This window comes from Natrix helvetica (assembly GCF_964273705.1).
Source record: "Natrix helvetica genome assembly, chromosome: 1".
NCBI lineage: Eukaryota > Metazoa > Chordata > Lepidosauria > Squamata > Natricidae > Natrix > Natrix helvetica.
Window position 1 is genome coordinate 12172562 of NC_138548.1, and position 18982 is coordinate 12191543.

Sequence of the window (18982 nt, forward strand, 5' to 3'; positions counted from 1 at the left end):
TTTTAAGTGACTCTGCCTTAACCTTGTAAAAGAAGAAAAGGAAGGGGAAATCCTGCCAGGTTTCCAAGATTCTGTTATGACCAACAGTCCTCATTTAACAACCGATCACTTAATGGCTGTTTGAAATTACAACGGATTTGGAAAAGGTGCTTTATGGCCACTAAAGTACTTCTGACTTTTGCAAAATGTTGCGCGCGCACACAGCTGCAGTCACATGATCACAATTGGGTCACACAACTTGTTCACACTTACAATCAATTGGCAAGCGCCATGTGATCACTATTTGCAATCTTCTCTCCTGGTTTCCCCAAAAGGTCAGTGGGGAAGCCAGCGGGAAAGGTTGCAAGCTGATGGTGTCTGTCAAGAGGACTCCCTCTCATCTTTGGGGGCTGGCTGGAAGTGGTCCCTGCCTATCCATGCCTCCTTGGATCTCAGCAGCTGAAATCCAAGCAGGCAAGAAGCTCAAAATCCCTCTTGAGAGCTGAATGGAAGGATGCAGAGAAATTTCTTATCAGCTCCTTAGGAGCTGAAGATTTGGCAACACAAGAAAACAAGAGCCAAGGACTTAATAGCCGACCATCAACACTCCAATCGACAAATGAAAAGCCACACACAACCAGGCATCAGGTACATACTATGCATAAAATAACCCACATTCCCTGAAGAATGGGCTCCAGCACGAGTCTGCGAGCTCAGAAGACTAAACCCAAAGGTGCTTTTTCTCTGGAGGCAACTGGACTTCCTTGTTTTTTTCTTTTGAAGACATTTCGCTTCTCATCCAAGAAACTTCTTCAGCTCTGACAGGATGGTGGGGAATGGAAGTGAAATGGGGCAAAACTCACTTAACCATTGTCTCACATAGCGACATAAATTTTGGGCTGAATTATGATCGCAAGTTGAGGGCCACCTGTATAGCAACGTTATTGTTATTGCTTTTCTTTGCAGATCGACAAGAAAATTGTCAGAACTGAAATTGGAGTTTTGCTGAGGCTCTCCCATCCCAATATTGTAAGTAACTGATCTCTGTAGTAGTTAAAATGGTTAGCTTACATCTCTAGTCTTATTTGGTTTGTTTTCATGACAAGCTGAGGGTCTCCCCCCCCCCCCCCATCTACTGATTTCCTGTTGCCGAGGGTCCAAAATACAGTCACGTGACTGTTGGAAAGTCCAGTTGTGAGAACTTTGAATCTGGGTTGTAAGTAAGCCTGGGGAAGTCCGTCACAATTCTGAATGGTCAGTAAGCTGTAGTGGCTTCATTCTTTCCTCACAGGGAGCTGCTTCAGCAAGTGTCTCTTTGGGTTCCTTTTAGATAACCTTTCTTATCATGTTTTACTCTGAGCACATTAAAAATGAAATTCCGTTGTCTGCTCTCAAAAATGTATACATACATAGCACATGCTATATACAATGGTGGGTTGCCAATTCTTTTACTACCGGTTCTGACACGCACGCACGCCGCTTCTGCACATGTGCGGAAGCGTCCGGGTGGTTGGGTGGAGCTCCCGCCACCACCACTACTACCAGTTCGGCCGATCTGGGCCTAACCAGGAGCAACCCACCTCTGGCTATATACCAGTGGTGGGTTTCAAAAATTTTTAGAACCTCTTCTGTAAGTGTGGCCTACTTTGTGGGAGTGGCTTGCCAGCCATGCGACCGGGTAGGAGTGGCTTGTCAGACATGTGACTGGGTGGGAGTGGTTTGCCAGTCATGTGACTGGGTGGGCGTGGCCAACTTGCAAAATGTGGTGAAACTCACTTAACAACATTCATGCTTAGCAACCAAAATGTTGGCTCAGACACTCTGGCATTTGAACCACGCAAGTCTTAAAGCTGTCAAGTTACAAGACCCTTGCACCCCTAACCCTTTAGGGAAAAACCTCAGGGGTGTTCAAACTTGACAGCTTTAAGACTTGTGGACTTCAACTCCCAGAATTCCTCCTGCAGTCATGTTGGCTCAGGAACTCTGGCATTCAAGTGTGCAAGTCTTAAAGCTGTCAAGTTATAAGACCCTCGCACCCCTAACCCTTTAGGAAAAAACCTCAGGGGTGTTCAAACTTGACAGCTTTAAGACTTGTGGACTTCAACTCCCAGAATTCCTCCTCTTGCTCTTCATCTTGATGATGTGAAGACGGGCGGCGGGAGGGAGCTGGAACCGGTTCTAAACGGCACTGTAGATTTGTGGAACCTCTTCTATAGAAGAGGTTGGAACTGGCAGGAACCCACCCCTGCTGTATACATACATACATACATACATATATACTGTACCTATAGATCCATACATATAAATACATACGTACGGTACACACACACACACACACACACACACACACCACTTTTACATCTCTTCCAGCTCTAAAATATTCCTCTTCAGTCCAGGAGACCATAATCTTCCTATGTTAAGGCTTAATTAAATCGGCATTTCTATCATCAATTCCGTTCTTCATGATTCCGAACATGGTGTCCTTTTTAATACATTGTAAGCTGCCCAGAGTCATAAGACAGCGAGATGGGCAGCAAATAAATTTAATCAATAAATGAATGATAGCTGTTGCACTCTGGATTTTCATTGAGATGTCCAGTATGACACCAAGATCATGATCAGTCTGTCTGTCTGCCTGCTGTCTGCCTGTCTGTCTCTGTCTGTCTGTCTACCTATCATCTAGTTAGCTATCATCGATTCTATCTATCCATCATCGATTCTATGTGTCTGTCTGTCTATCTATCTTCCATCCACATATTAATGTATCATCAGATAGATCCGTCCTCTATCTCTCTAACAATCATTTATCTTCTATCATCTTTTTATCCATCCGTCTCTCTATCCCTTTATCTCTCTCTCTCCCCCTCTTCCTTGGCAAAATGATTGATTCTGTGCAGGGCCCCTGAGAATATACCAAACAGTACGAATTTCTTTCTCCTAGTACATCGTTACCGATCTGCCGTAGTTTCTTGCACGAACAATAAAATCTCACCTTTTCCTTGTTTTCTTTTGTTTTTTTTTAAATCAAGGTTGTTTTTTCTCCTCTGTACAAATTTCTTTGTTTGTTCAAAGTTCCATAAAAAGAGAGAGAGGGAGAAGATGAGAAATTTCATTTCATTGTTTACCCTCGCGACGTGTAACTTTCCCTTCTGCTGCCAAGCGTTCGGCTGATAGGAAGTGATAACAGGATTGCAAACTTTTGAAGTTAATAAGAAAAAGATTGCAGAGCCATGTATTAGAAGGAAGCATTAAGCCTCTTCCTGGTGTGACTGTTATTGTAGGATCACTGAACGTAGCACCCTGAGCTGGGGAAGTAATGATTAAAGTGGTATGAAATTCACAGTGTCACTAACATCTTAAGAAACTATTATGGAACAATTTTCTGGGAGGGAGGAAGGTTTAGCTAGAAAGAGAAAATTTGAAGGGCGGTTGCAAATATTTCCCTCTCCCCTAATAGGCTCTGGGTTTTAGCTTCATTGTATTGTCATAAAGAATACAAAAAGCTGTGATTTCAGGTTGCCTTGACAGCTGGGAATCTTTCAATAATCTTGTGATTTACTTCCTTTGTGCTAAGCCTAAGCCTCAAAATAATTAAACCTTTTGACATCTGTTTGGTATATTTAGATCAAATATAATATTCGTGTGTATTTATAATGAATATAAAAAATTATGATATATTTGCTGGCTAAAAACCCATCAAAATTGCTTCCAGGCAACATTTTTTAAAAATGGTTTATGCCTTTCCATTGATTTTTGAGTTGCAGTTATGCGTTGTGTATAATGCTTCCTATAAGATGTGCGTATGGCTGTTGGTTTCAGTTGTACTGTGTGTTTTTTTTCTCATTATCTATATACTGTATGCCAGTGATGGGGAACCTTTTAGGCACAGAGTGCCCAAACTAAAAGGCACACCCATGGGCATGCACACACACACACTAGAGTGCTGGAAACCTGACAACCAGCTGGCTGGTGTGCATGTGCGCCTTCGAAACCTGATGACCAACTGGCTGAGCTGGGGTGACGACACGTGCCCACAGAGAAGGCTCTGCATGCCACATCTTGCACGTGTGCCATAGGTTCGCCATCATGGCTGTATATAAAAGCTAAATATCACTCATTCATCACGAAATCTCCAGAACCGTAAAGCCTACAAAGTTGACATTTGACACGTATGTTCCTCTTGGCTTCTAGCTGCACGCTAAGAAAGGATTCTTCGAAATGACCATCAGATCACTAGTATTTATTATACAGTAATTAACACGCTGTGATGCTAAGGAGTTCTACTCCCCCTCCCCACCTGAAAAGAACTCTGTTCCAACTGCCAGTTGCCTTATATTAGCACGCTCTGATGCTAAGAAATTGGATATTCTACTCCCCCTCCCCACCTGAAAAGAACTCTGTTCCAACTGCCAGTTGCCTCACATTCCGTTATCTCAGTTCAAACTGGCAGAAGTTCCACTCCTTCACTCAGGAGCGGTCTGGGGCTCCTTACAGTACTAAATGTCGGTACCTCACCAAAATGTTTACACCTTCCACTTACAAAACTGTTTCCGAACTCAAGGCAGCAGGAGCGATATTCTCTTATGTGTTTCAATTACCGACCACCACTGAGCCAATGGATTGAACCGGACTGCACCGGATTTCTCCTGCATCGCCCAATCACATAGTTTCGCCGCGAAGCATGGGTATCCAGCTAGTACAGTATGTTGCTCTTTCCTACCAACACCTTGCAATGATCCACAGCTGATGCTTTGATTGATGGATTACAGACAGACCTCGACTTAACAACTATAATTCGACCCGCAATTTCTTTTGCTAAGCAAGACAGTGAGTTCTGCCCCATTATATGGCCATTTTCCCCACAGTTGTTAAGTGAATCATTGCAGTTCTTAAGTGAATCAGATGGTCATTAAACGCATTCGACTTCCCGCATTGACTTTGCTTATTGGAAGCCGGCTGGAAAGGTTACAAAGGGTGACCCTGAAAAAATGCAACTGTCATAAATACAGGCCAGTTCTCAAATGCCTTAATTTTGGTCACATGACCGTGGGGATGCTGTAATGGTCACAGGTCATTATTTTGAGTGCTGTTGTAATTTTGAATGGTCACTGAGCCCTACCCCCAAAATAAGATCATCAGCCAGACGGACGCAGTTAGTACCGTATTTCCCCGAAAATAAGACCTAAGCAGAAAATAAGCCCTAATGCATCTTTTGGAGCAAAAAATATATAAGACCCATCTTATTTACATGGAAAATTGGTAGGTTGAGGACTGTCAGTGGGAGGAGGCGTTAGAAAGTTGATTATTGGGTTTGGGCCGTTACCACCGGTGGAACCAAAAGGCCACCCAGGAACAACAAGGACTAGCCCTCAAGTTGGTGTCAACTCTTAGCATCCACAGGGATACAATACAATACAATAGCAGAGTTGGAAGGGACCTTGGAGGTCTTCTAGTCCAACCCCCTGCCTAGGCAGGAAACCCTATACCGTTTCAGACAGATGGCTATCCAACATCTTCTTAAAGACTTCCAGTGTTGGGGCATTCACAACTTCTGGAGGCAAGCTGTTCCTTCTAACTGTCAGGAAATTTCTCCTCAGTTCTAAGTTGCTTCCCTCCTTGATTAGTTTCCACCCATTGCTTCTTGTTCTACCCTCAGGTGCCTTGGAGAATAGTTTGACTCCCTCTTCTTTGTGGCAACCCCTGAGATATTGGAAGACTGCTATCATGTCTCCCCTAGTCCTTCTTTCTATTAAATTAGACATACCCAGTTCCTGCAACCGTTCTTCATATGTTTTAGTCTCTAGTCCCCTAATCCTCTTTGTTGCTCTTCTCTGCACTCTTTCTAGAATCTCCACATCTTTTCTACATCGTGGCAACCAAAACTGAATGCAGTATTCCAAGGACTAGGGGAGACATGATAGCAGTGTTCCAATATCTCAGGGGTTGCCACAAAGAAGAGGGAGTCAAACTATTCTCCAAGGCACCTGAGGGTAGAACAAGAAGCAATGGGTGGAAACTAATCAAGGAGAGAAGCAACTTAGAACTGAGGAGAAACTTCCTGACAGTTAGAACAATTAATCAGTGGAACAGTTTCCTCCAGAAGTTGTGAATGCCCCAACACTGGAAGTCTTTAAGAAGATGTTGGATAGCCATTTGTCTGAAACGGTATAGGGTTTCCTGCCTAGGCAGGGGGTTGGACTAGAAGACCTCCAAGGTCCCTTCCAACTCTGCTATTGTATTGTATTGTATTGTATTGTATTGTATTGTATTGTATTTCCATTCCCATTCCCATTCCCATTCCATTCCATCCAGTGGTGGGATTCAGCCAGTTCACAACACTTTCTTGCAGTGTCTCTGACACACCATTGTTCCAGGTCAGAGCAAAGATTCCACCGAACATTTAAGCAGTTCAGGTTATGTAAACTGGCTTAAAGATTGTTAATAGTTAGGGTTGTTTCAGCCGTTCCGCCTTTATTGCCCCGGCTATCAGCAGGTAATTAGCTTTCGTTTTCTGTAGGTTTTCAACTATAAATCAACGCCATTTTGAATCCTTTGTTCTAAGCCCACGCCTCTCGAACTCAGCAGTAGTGTTCTTTTTAAAGAGATTTCTTTTTTTTTTTTTTTTTTCTTCCCCCAATTAAAACTTAAAATACTTGCAAAAGTCTTGCTTCCTTCTTGGGATGTTAAGATGTTAAGATGTTAAGGCTGTTCCCGGCGACTGGTTCTGCTTTTTTAGCAGAGGTTATCAAAAAGGCAGGAGAATACAACAACTGCGAAGGGGGGCAAACCTCGTCAGACTCCGGACTCCGGAGGGTACACAAGGGCTCAACCCAGCAGCTGAATCTCTCCCTCATAAATTCCAAGAATTTACGAGTGTCCGAGGTGTTAAAGATCGTAAAAAAACACCTCTAACTGTCTCTTGATCTGACAGGCTAAAAAAAAGCCTGCCATCGGCACCGGGAACAAACCGGAAGCTTAAATGTCAAGAAGCAATGGGTGGAAACTCATCAAGGAGAGAAGCAACTTAGAACTGGGGAGAAATTTCCTGACAGTTAGAACAATTAATCAGTGGAACAGAAGTTGCCTCCAGAAGTTGTGAATGCCCCAACACTGGAAGTCTTTAAGAAGATGTTGGATAGCCATCTGTCTGTAACGGTATAGGGTTTCCTGCCTAGGCAGGGGGTTGGACTAGAAGACCTCCAAGGTCCCTTCCAACTCTACTATTGTATTATTGTATTATAACTTCTGAAGGCTGCTTCTGTTCCTTTGGTTGATTGTTCTCACTGTCAGAAAATTCCTCCTTATTTCTAAGTTGAATCTCTGCTCTTGGTTCAATCTGGGTTTAGCCGGTTGTGGGAACCCAACCGAAAGCCCTAGCCTCTTTCCCCAGGCAGGCCTGACCGAACTAGCCGATGGCCGGTTCAAGCAGTTGCAAAGGGAAATGAGAGATTCCAGCATTGTCTGTGTTTTCAAATAGCTTGCAGCTTAACCTACAACTTAGAGTCCTTCTTGGAAAATAAATACGCTGGGTGGCCCTGACCCATTGGGACGGGGAATTAATCATGATGTTTGAGAAGGGCATTGCAAGCCAGGCATGAAATGAAAATATGAAATGGATGGCAGCAAGAGGAATAGAATTAGCCGGTGATGTGGAGGGGGGGGGGGGAGAAGCCAAGTCACGGAGTAATTCTATAAGAAGCCAGATAAATTTCCATGAATCTCTAGTCATTAGTAGAGATTAAGAGTAACTAGCAATAGCAATCACTAGGATATATGTAAAGAAAGAAATGTAGCTGATTTTGAAAAGCTAATCGGGATGAAACCTAGTTAATTATGGATAGGAGACCACCAGGAAATCAGGGCTCTAGGGAATTTGAAAAAAAATGTCCTGCAAAGCAGATGTTTCCCCTCTCTTCCAAATAAGTTCCCCCCCCCTGTTTTCTGTGAATATTTAATAGGGGGAAAGGGAGGGGAAGGCGGCATAAAAAATCAAGACACAAAGCCCCCATCCCCTTTTTAAATGTGTGACGCCGTTAGCCCTTTGAGGTAGTCCAGACAAGAAGCACAACAATGAATATCAACTCTACCTTTATTGTAAGGTTATCGTAATAGAATTTTGCAAATCTAAAAATATTTCTCCCTTCCTTTCCTTTTACTTTCCAAAATAAAACTAGGGGGGGGGGGTCCTTCTGGGAAGCTTTCCAAGCCTTCCCTCTATCTGTGGGCTGAGATACCCTTGCTTATTTTGGTTGTCTAGGCTGCAGGTCTTTCTTCTCTTTCCCAATGCCTTTTCCTTCTGTCTCCCAATGCCTTTTGCTCCCAGGACTTCCCCTTTTGTCTCCCAAGATTGTCCTTCTGCCTCCCAAGCCTTTTCTTTCTGCCCCTAAGACCTTCCCTTTTGTCTCCGAAAGCCTTTTCCTTCTGCCCCTAAGACCTTCCCTTCTATTTCCCAAGGTTTTCCTTCCGTTTACCAAGGCCTTTTCCTTACGACTACAAAAGGTGACTTCCAAATGGTCAGAATCCGAATCAGAATAGAACTGGAAGGGACCTTGGAGGTCTTCTAGTCCAACCCCCTGCTCAGGCAGGAAAACCTATACCGTTTCAGACAGATGGCTATCCAACATCTTCTTAAAGACTTCCAGTGTTGGAGCATTCACAACTTCTGGAGGCAAGCTGTTCCACTGGTTAATTGTTCTAAGTGTCAGGAATTTTTTTTCTTAGTTCTAGTTTCCTCCCATTGCTTCTTGTTCTACCCTCAGGTGCTTTGGAGAATAGCTTGACTCCCTCTTCTTTGTGGCAGCCCCTGAGATATCGGAAGACTGCTATCATGCCTCCCGTAATCCTTCTTTACCTTAGATTATCATTAGACATACCCAATTCCAGCAACTGTTCTTTATAAGTTTTAGCTTTGTTGCTCTTCTCTGCACTCTTTCTACAGTCTCAACATCTTTTTTTACATCATGGCAACCTGGGGTGGGTTCCTGCCGGCATTACCACCAGTTCGGCGTGCAAAAATGCGCCTGTGAGCATTTGCACCTTAAAAGATCTGTGCACGCGCACAACATTAGAAAAGGGGGGGAAAGTACATTTTTCCAGTGAAGATTGTTCTGCTCGTGTGCAGAACAGAAAATCAAGATGGCGGCACTGAGCATAGAACGCGTGTCCGGCCGAGTTACTACCTACTCGGCCGAACTGGGCCAAACCAGTAGGAACCCAACTCTGATGGTGACCAAAACTGGATCCCCCCTTCCCTTCTGCCTCCCAAGGTTTTCCCTTCCATCTCCCAAGGCCTATGGAGAATCTCCCTCATACAGGAAGAATAAGAACTAAAGAGGATCACTTCTTTCAAAACGACGTTTATCTGCATTTTTTTAATATAAAAAAAGACATTTGAATTGAACAGATTGCTCTATTAAACTATGCAGTCCTGGGACGGAGGACTAGGGAGGAGGCAATGTGTGAATAGTTGCCTAGCAACCCCTGCAGCGTTCTCCCTTTTGCATCCACCAGGAAGAGGAATGTGCTGGTTGCCTAGCAACCTGCCATTCCTGCCTCTCTGCTGCAAAGTGTCCCCCCACACACACACATACATTAAAGCAGCAGAAAAGAAACTAGTACACCCACAGGCTTATTTATTTTTAAGCATTTTCCCCCCTCAAAGCTGATTTACAAACTGGCAATCAGGCTGGCTGTGCAGGCTGAAGGCACATATAGTGTGTGTGTGTGTGTGTGTGTGTGTGTGTGTATTTGTGTTACAACCCCTGGTATGCCCAAATATGGGAGGGAGCTCACTACTCCCCCTTTCTGTCCTTCGGTTCATTACAGAAGACCATGCAGGCAGAAAACCATATTTTTTTTATTTTTAGCGTTGCCTTTTTATATTTGTGTTGTATTTACAATACAATACAATACAATAGTAGAGTTGGAAGGGACCTTGGAGGTCTTCTAGTCCAACCCCCTGCCTAGGCAGGAAACCCTAGACCGTTTCAGACAAATAGCTATCCAACATCTTCTTAAAGACTTCCAGTGTTGGGGCATTCACAACTTCTGGAGGCAAGCTGTTCCACTGATTAATTGTTCTAACTGTCAGGAAATTTCTCCTCAGTTCTAAGTTGCTTCTCTCCTTGATTAGTTTCCACCCATTGCTTCTTGTTCTACCCTCAGGTGCTTTGGAGAATAGTTTGACTCCCTCTTCTATTTGTGCTGATAAATAAATAAAGGGAGACTAGTATAGATCTATTTCAAGCTATTTAGCTCTCATCAGCTAGCCATACCCTTACTGGGATTATATATATATAATCTGCATGCTATTTCTTCTCTGCAGGATTGTGGAGAGGGGATTTTACAGCGAGAGGGATGCAGCCCACGTGGTGAAACAAATCCTGGAAGCTGTCTCCGTAAGCCATTCGAACATTTCCTTCCTTTTTTCCTGGATTCCGTGTCCTTGCCTCTGTTTTGGAGGGCAGAATTTTGGTTGCCAAGGGAACGGAAATATAAATTTTGCCACCTTTCAAAGGCACCTTTTCTGTTCACTGGAATTTCGTAGGCAGGCACACAATCGAGGTCTCTGCGCTTTTCATAGATCTATGCAAGAGTGCCTCTCTGATGGTGGGAGGTTTGTGGGTGTGCTTCAGTTTTTGAAGTTGTGACTTCATTTTTATCAGTGTTCAATTAATGTTATCTTTGAAACCTCCCCTTGTCAGAGCTCTGAAATAAGCAACTTATGGGCACCAGCAGCTTCCCTACGTTGGTAGTAATAATAATAAATAGTGGACATTGTAATAAAGTTCAAAGCTCAAAGCTTTTATTGTCATTGTACCCCATGTATACAACGAAATTGGTGTAGCCTCTACTGGTGGAGTCCATGCAAGAATACAAGACAACATGTATAATGTAAAGAATAATCCTTATACAAGTAGTTGGGGGGGGGGGGGGACAACTAGTCATACATTTCAATATGTACATCATATTCTGTGCAACATGTATATTACTTTATGTATATTACACTAGCTGGGGTGCATATTACACTAGCTGGGGATAGCAGAATAGGGGAGAAAAAGCTGGAGAAAATCACAAAATATAAAAACTTGCTAAGAAAAGTATAACAACCGGGGAAAAAGAAAACAAAAAGTCCCCAAAATAATTGGTGCCGAAAGATAGGGAGAGATACAGAGAAAAAAGAAGTAAAGATGAAAAAGGCAGCTGAGAGTCCTCTACATCAGTGTTTTTCAGCCTCGGTAATTTTAAGATGTGTGGACTTCAACTCCCAGAATTCCCCACCAGAGGAATTCTGGGAGTTGAAGTCCACACATCTAAAAATTGCTGAGGTTAAGAATTGCTCTTCTACACGAGGTAGAATACAATTTACAAGAATCCTCATCTGCGAGGGTTAGGGATGGTGAAAATCATCTGTTTATCCAACTGTCCTCTACTCAAAATATCTAAAATCTATTGACATTCTGTTGGCACAGTATATATACTAATGTGCACAATATTTTTATTGCGGTTGCACAGGGCAGATTGAGAGAGTAGGATCTCAGAATGCGGGGGATGAATATTTTCTCCCCTCGGTCCCTGACAACCAGCTGTCCCTTCAATAAAACTAGAAATGCAGAATAAATTTCCCACCAAATCGAGAATCCCTCTTCTGGCAGGTCCTGGAATTTTCTCTGACCCCCATTACAAGTGATCCTCCAACCACTCATTTAGTGATTGTTCAAAGTTACAAGGGCTCTGGAAAAAAAGTGATTTTTGACTTTGTCTCATAAAGTAACCGCGCTCTGTGATGGACATATGACCACAGAAATGTCTTTGGACAGCGATGGCTTTGAAAAGGAGATGAGCACTGCCCCCTAAAGTCCACGACGACTAGCGGAGCAAAATCCGCAGGGACACTTCCTCACACTTATGACCGTGGCTGCATCCCCACAGTCAAATGATCAAAATTTGGGTGCTTGGCAACCAGCATGCATTTATGATGATTGCAGCATCCTGGGGTTGCCATTTCTGACCTTCCCAGCCAGCTTCTGAAAGGTAAAATTAATGGGAAAAGCTGGATTCGCTTAATGACCTCATCATTCACTTAATAGCTTCAGGGATGTGCTTGACAACTGTGGCAAAAAAAGATCATAACAATTGGACACAATTTACTTAATAACCACCTTGCTTTACTGATTAATTTGATAGATTTTTATAGAAATGGCTAGTTTATATTATCATGAAAAAACAAAAAAGTTGTGGTTTGATGTTAATACTTTATTTTACCGCAACAGAGGGAGTCGGAAGTCGACACTTCTTTTTCTCAACCCTTCCTCACTTCTCTTCCCCCCACACCCTGTTTTGTACTTCGTATCTTATCTTATAACTCAATAAAACGTTAAATGGAATAACCACTCTGCTCAGTAAAGGAAATTCTCATCCCAATTGTGCTTGTAAATAGAGGGCTCTCTGAACAGTTTTGCTCCGTGTTAAAGCTAGCGCACCCAATCTAGGAGAATACTGTATAATTTCCCCTAGGATTTGGCTGCAACCGAGTGCTGTCTTGGAAAATTACTACGGGTGATTTCCAATTTAGTTTGCCCCCAGCACACACACCCAGTCGATCTCTACGTTCAGATCACAGCGAGCGCATGCGCTCTCAGTTCAGTGAGCCAAAATAGAGCTTGAGGGTTATTTATAAAACATCGACAAAAGATTTTTTTTAAAAAAATTAACTGGCAAAAGATAAAATGCAGGCAAATCAGTGAGCGTGAGAGAGAGATGAACAAGAACTGACCTCAAAATAAATTGAAATTTCCTGAGCCAGTGGTAATAGTCCTGGGGGTAATTAATGTGGAGAGTAATGGATTGGCCTATGGCTATTTCAGCCCTAACTCTGTACCGTACATCGCTGCAGTAGAATCGAGATGGAAAGTAGGACATCAGGTGATCCTTTCTCTATTTTGCACCATCAAAGAAAATATTTGACGGACGGCAGTGACAGACCCAATGTGCCACAGGCAAACTCTTTCTAGGCTAAAGAACAGATGAGGGAGAAATTGGAACAGAAAAGAAGTACTAGGACAGATTCAAAATCACACTCCACCACTTATTACAAAGTTACAACGGCACTGAAAAAAGGGGGGAGGGAGGGTTGGAGGGTGGGAAGGGGAAGGGGTAATACTTGTAAAACTTATTTAAACTTTTAATTTTAAAAAAAAGTGAGTTATAAAAGTGAGCTTTTCACACTTTACGACCGTTGCAGCATCCCCCCTGGTCACATGATCAAATTTCAAATGCTTGGCGAGGGGTTCATATTTATGAAGGTTGCAGTGTCCCTAGGTCATGTGATCACCTTTTGCGACCTTCTGACAAGCAAAGTCAGTAGGGAATCCAGATTCACTTAACAATCATCTTACTAATTTAATAAATGCAGTGATTCACTTAACAACTGTGGCACGAAAAATCTTAAAAGGGGGCAAATTGAGTGAACAAATGTTTCACTTAGGGCTCAATCGTGGTCGTAACTTGAAGATTACCTGTAGTCCTTCAGTTATGACCAGGTGCTTAGTGACTGCTTGATATTATAACAGATCATTGCAACTTATAGTTCTGATGGCCAGGGCCCCACCTCCACAGTCTCATGACCAACTATTCTGCATTTATAGCCCACAATCAAATGACCACCATTTGCAATGTACTTGCCAGACACAGGCATTTGCTACTGATTTTTGACAAAAACACCAGTGGACAATGGGCTTGCTTAACGACTGCAGCGTTTGCTTTACAAGTGCTGCAAACAAAGTTGTAAAATCATGTTGGTGATATGGGTGAGCCATTTTCCAACCGTCATGATTTATGACCCTAATGGGCAGCCTCTATTACAGTCATAAATCAAAGGTTAACTGTACAGTGTTGTTTAAGTTTAATTACAACAAGTAGTCCTCAACTTAGAACCACAGTTTAACCCAAAATTTCTTTTTTTCGCATGTAGTTTTTTATTTTATTTTCCAGTAATAAACATACATCAGGGGTGTCCAAACTTGGCAACTTTAAGACTTGTGGACTTCAACTCCCAGAATTCCCCCAGCCAGCAGGCTGGGGGAATTCTGGGAGTTGAAGTCCACAAGTCTTAAAGTTGCCAAGTTTGGACACCCCTGACATACATAATTTGTGGATGTTGCATTGACAGGGTCAAATCTTTTTTGGACAACATTAACAATAATAATACAAATAGTATGTGAAATTCTTATCTTCCAACTTTGACAATATTTATCTCATTTCATATTTCTTTTACATTTCCCCATTCATTCATTTAAACATAAATAACATTTATTTGCGCCCTATTTGTTGGGCAGCCTCCATTACAGTCATAAATCAAAGGTTACCTGTACGGTGTTGTTTAAGTCTAATTACAACAAGTAGTCCTCGATTTACAACCACAGTTTAGCCCAAAATTTCTGTTGCTAATCGAGACAGTCGTCGAGTGAGTTTTGCCCCCTTTTACATCTTTTCTTGCCATGGTTGTTAAGCGAATTGCTCGGTTGTTAAGTTAGTAACATGGTTGTTAAGTGAATCTGGCTTCCCCAGTGACTCTGCGTGTGAGAAGGTTGCAAAAGGTGATCACTGCAACTGACAGAAATACCTGCCAGTTGCCAGGCATTTAAATTTTGATCAGGCGACCATGGGGATGCTGCAACAGTTGTGAGTGGGAAAAGCCATTTTTTTCAGTGATGTAACTTTGAATGGTCACTAAACGAATGGTTGAAAGTCGAGGACTATCTCTAAGTTGTTTAACTTGACAAACGGATTAACCAACCAAGTTTATAGCTTGTTCACCCTGTGTGTAAAAGTACTTGAGCTTTTTGAATGTGGAAGCTGCCAGCCACGGAGGTTGGAAGCAGTGGTGGGTTTCAAAATTTTTTAGAACCTCTTCCGTAGGTGTGGCCTGCTTTGTGGGAGCGGATTGCCAGCCATGTGACTGGGTGGGAGTGGCTTGCCAGCCATGTGACTGGGTGGGCGGGGCAAACTTGTAAAATGTGGTGAAACTCACTTATAACAAAGCTCTTGCTTAGCAACCAAAATGTTGGCTCAGGAACTCTGGCATTGAAGTGTGCAAGTCTTAAAGCTGTCAAGTTACAAGACCCTCGCACCCCTAACTCTTTAGAAAAAAAAACCCAGGGGTGTTCAAACTTGACAGCTTTAAGACTTGTGGACTTCAACTCCCAGAATTCCTCCTCCGGTCATGTTGGCTCAGGAACTCTGGCATTGAAGTGTGCAAGTCTTAAAGCTGTCAAGTTACAAGACCCTTGCACCCCTAACCCTTTAGAAAAAAACCCCCAGGGGTGTTCAAACTTGACAGCTTTAAGACTTGTGGACTTCAACTCCCAGGATTCCTCCTCCAGTCATGTTGGTTCAGGAACTCTGGCATTGAAGCGTGCAAGTCTTAAAGCTGTCAAGTTGCAAGACCCTCGCACCCCTAACCCTTTAGAAAAAAAAACCCAGGGATGTTCAAACTTGACAGCTTTAAGACTTTAAGGTTTAGATAGGACTCTTAGATGTGGGTGGGGCGATTGGTGAACCAGCCAATCAGTGAACGGCAGGCGGGGCAAGTGTGGCGCGGACGGGCAGGGGGAGCTGGAACCCGTTTTAAACGGCACCGTAGATTTGTGGAACCTCTTCTATAGAAGTGGTTAGAACTGGCAGGAACCCACCGCTGGTTGAAGGGAATAATTTACAAGCGGGGAGAAGGTGGCTGGTTTCACCTTGCAAATCATACATTAATCTTGGTTTGCAGTGACACCCCCTTAAGGGACGTTCTTACTCGCTCTTAACAGTGTAATTCTATTCGGCACGAGTTTCATAAATAACATTCCCGAATCCTTTGAAATGCAGAGTTCCATATTTGGTATTCAGCCCCCACCCCCCCGGCCCCTGAGGAATTGTTCCCCGAAGAGAAGCTGGCTTAAAAAACAGGACAAGCAGGGAAAGAAATGGCGGCGTGTACTTGGGATTAAGCTCTTTCCTGCAGTCTAAATTTCAGCACGGCATAACAGAACCAGAAGAAATCTATAACTCTTGGAGGGAATATTAGTAGGCCACTGTTTCTCGGGACTAAAGGTCAGGGAAGATGGTTTCCTAGGCAACCAGAGGTATTAAAATATGAGAGGAATTCATATACAAAAGTGGTCCATTTGTGCAAAATGGAGAATTTGGTTCCATCACTTTGGGGTATGAAAGAAATGCTATCAAAAGGGCAGAGATCTTAACAGCTGAGTGAATGAAAAGAACAATCGGGATTTTATAATACAATAATACAATAGCAGAGTTGGAAGGGACCTTGGAGGTCTTCTAGTCCAACCCCCTGCCTAGGCAGGAAACCCTATACCGTTTCAGACAAATGGCTATCCAACATCTTCTTAAAGACTTCCAGTGTTGGAGCATTCACAACTTCTGGAGGCAACTTCTGTTCCACTGATTCATTCTTCTAACTGTCAGGAAGTTTCTCCTCAGTTCTAGGTTGCTTCTCTCCTGGATTAGTTTCCACCCATTGCTTCTTGTTCTACCCTCAGGTGCCTTGGAAAATAGTTTGACTCCCTCTTTTTTTCAATGCAGGACAGGGGTGTCCAACTTTGGCCCCTTTAAGACCTGGGGACTCCAACTCCCAGAATCCCCCAGCCAGCCAAACAACATTGTGCTTTTGCTGCGCTTAAACTTCTGAAATAATATTTATTCAGAATTATTCGGAAATAATCCAACAAAGTCTCCCTGCCATTTTTAAGCAGAAGCAGCTTCTTTGCACTTTCTGCCTATCATTGCAATAGGAGAGAATATAATTTGTTCCTATAATTTGTTCTTATGCCTATAATTGTGCTTATACTGTAATTCGTTCACAGCACGAGTGAAGAATTGCGTATCATTTGGTCAGTTTGTGGTTTCTGTGTAATCTGTGAATATACTATATATTATATGTGCCTTTATTAATGTTTTGGGAGAAAACAATAAAATAAAAAGAAATTAGCAATTGAAGTAAATATTATGCTCGGGAACACTTAGACTTTTATTTGAATATCTGAATAATTCAAAAACAAGGCTATAACTACCCTGCCCAGAATGCAAATAGAGTTGATGCAAGCTTATAAATTTAGAACAGAACTAAACAGAACATTGTCAAAGTTGGAAGGGACCTTGAAGGTCTTCTAGTCCAACCCCCTTCTCAAGCAGGAGACCCTCTATAATAAGATATCAAATAATGGTACACTAGTCTTGAAAAGCCTCAGTACAGGTAGTCCTCGAGTTACAACAGTTCATTTAGTGACCATTCAAAATTACAACAGCACTGAAAAAAGTGACTTATGGCCATTTTTCAAAGTTATAACCTTTGTAGCATCCCCATGGCCACCTGATCAAAATTCAGATGCTTGGCAACTAGTTCATATTTATGACCGTCGCAGTGTCCAGGGGTCATGTGATCCCTTTTGCGACCTTCTGACAAGCAAAGTCAATGGGGATGCCCGATTCACTTAACAACCGAGTTACTAACTTATCAACTGCAGTGATTTATTTAACAACTGTGGCAAGAACGATCGTATAACGGGACAGAAATCACAAATGTCCCCGTTAACAAACAGAAAATTTGGGCTCAAATCGTGGTCGTACGTCGAGGACTACCTGTAAAACCTTGTCAGTTTATATTGGAATGCTAGCCCTTGACTTGTGATGATTCGTTTAACAACCATTCAAAGTTATGATGGTACTGAAAAAACTCTTAGGACCAATTCTCTCACTTTACGATCATTGCAGCATCCCTGCAGTCACATGATCAAAATGTGGGCGCTTGGCAACTGACATCCATTTATGACGGCTGCAGTGGCCTAGGACCACATGATGGCCATTTGTGACCTTCCCAAAGGCTCCTGAGAAGATTAGTCAATGGGGGAAGCTGGACTCCTTTAAAGACCAAAAAAAGATAGTAAAATTGAGCAACGGCCACATTGTTTAGTGACAGATGTTCTGATCCCAAATGGAGGCCTACCTGCATTACTCTAAGTCAGGGGTGGCGAACACGCGGCTCTCGAGCCGCATGCGGCTCCCGGCCAAAATGAATGCGGCTCTTTGCCTCTTATCATTATTTTGTATACTGTGGCTCTTTGCCAAGTTTGGATTTTGTCCCTTTCGGCGCTAAACCCGGAAGTACGGTCTTGCCCCGCCCCTGGCGATGCGACGACGCTTGCCTGCGCTCCACCAGCTCGGCTGGGAACGGAGACATTTCTCTGCTCAGCAATGTCTTCAGTGGAGTGGTGGCAGCCTGGCAGGCTGAGCCTGCGTCCCTTTCAGGCGCTCCGCTCCGCTGAGGAAACGTCTCCGTTCCCAGCCGAGCTGGTGGAGCGCAGGCAAGCGTCGTCGCGTCGCCAGGGGCGGGGCAAGACCGTACTTCCGGGTTTAGCGCCGAAAGGGAGCGCGTGGTGTGGCTCTCTGACTCTCACAGTTTAAAATTTTGGCTCTTTTTGTCAAACTTGTTCGCCACCCCTGCTCTAAGTAGTCCTTGACTTACATCCACAATTGAGACCACCTATGGAACTGCTTCTAGATACAAGGCAGCCGGAGCGATATTCTCTTATATGTTTCAATCACCAACCAACCACCACCGAGCTAACAGATTGAACCGTATTTCTCCTGCATTGCCCAATCACATGGTTTCGCTGCGAAGCACAGGTAGCGAGCTAGAACATTAAATAAATAAGAAATAATTCATTGGCTTGTGTCAAAGGAATCCTTTTTGACAGCATATAGAGATAAGGGACTTTTTACTACAGAAATATTGTGTGATTTTTCTATCTTTGTCTCTTTTAGTATCTGCATTCAAATGGAGTCGTTCACCGTGACCTCAAACCAGAAAACCTTCTCTACGCAGATCTCTCCCCCGATGCTCCTCTCAAAATTGGTGTGTGTGGGATGAAGTAAACAGAAAATATTATATAGTGAAATTCTTTTAACAGACTAATGGTGCGGGAGCGGTATCCAT

General features: G+C 43.1%; 1 protein-coding gene across 1 annotated transcript in view; it reads left to right on the plus strand.

Annotated features, from left to right (window-relative positions):
• LOC309384040 (calcium/calmodulin-dependent protein kinase type IV-like) overlaps positions 1 to 18982 on the plus strand; it is a 64071-nt gene that overhangs the window by 28904 nt on the left and 16185 nt on the right. Inside the window, exons 3-6 of the mRNA XM_081937199.1 lie at positions 946 to 1008; positions 8434 to 8492; positions 10304 to 10376; positions 18811 to 18901. Of these exons, the coding sequence (XP_081793325.1) occupies positions 946 to 1008; positions 8434 to 8492; positions 10304 to 10376; positions 18811 to 18901 (286 nt within the window). The remainder of the gene's footprint in view (positions 1 to 945; positions 1009 to 8433; positions 8493 to 10303; positions 10377 to 18810; positions 18902 to 18982) is intronic.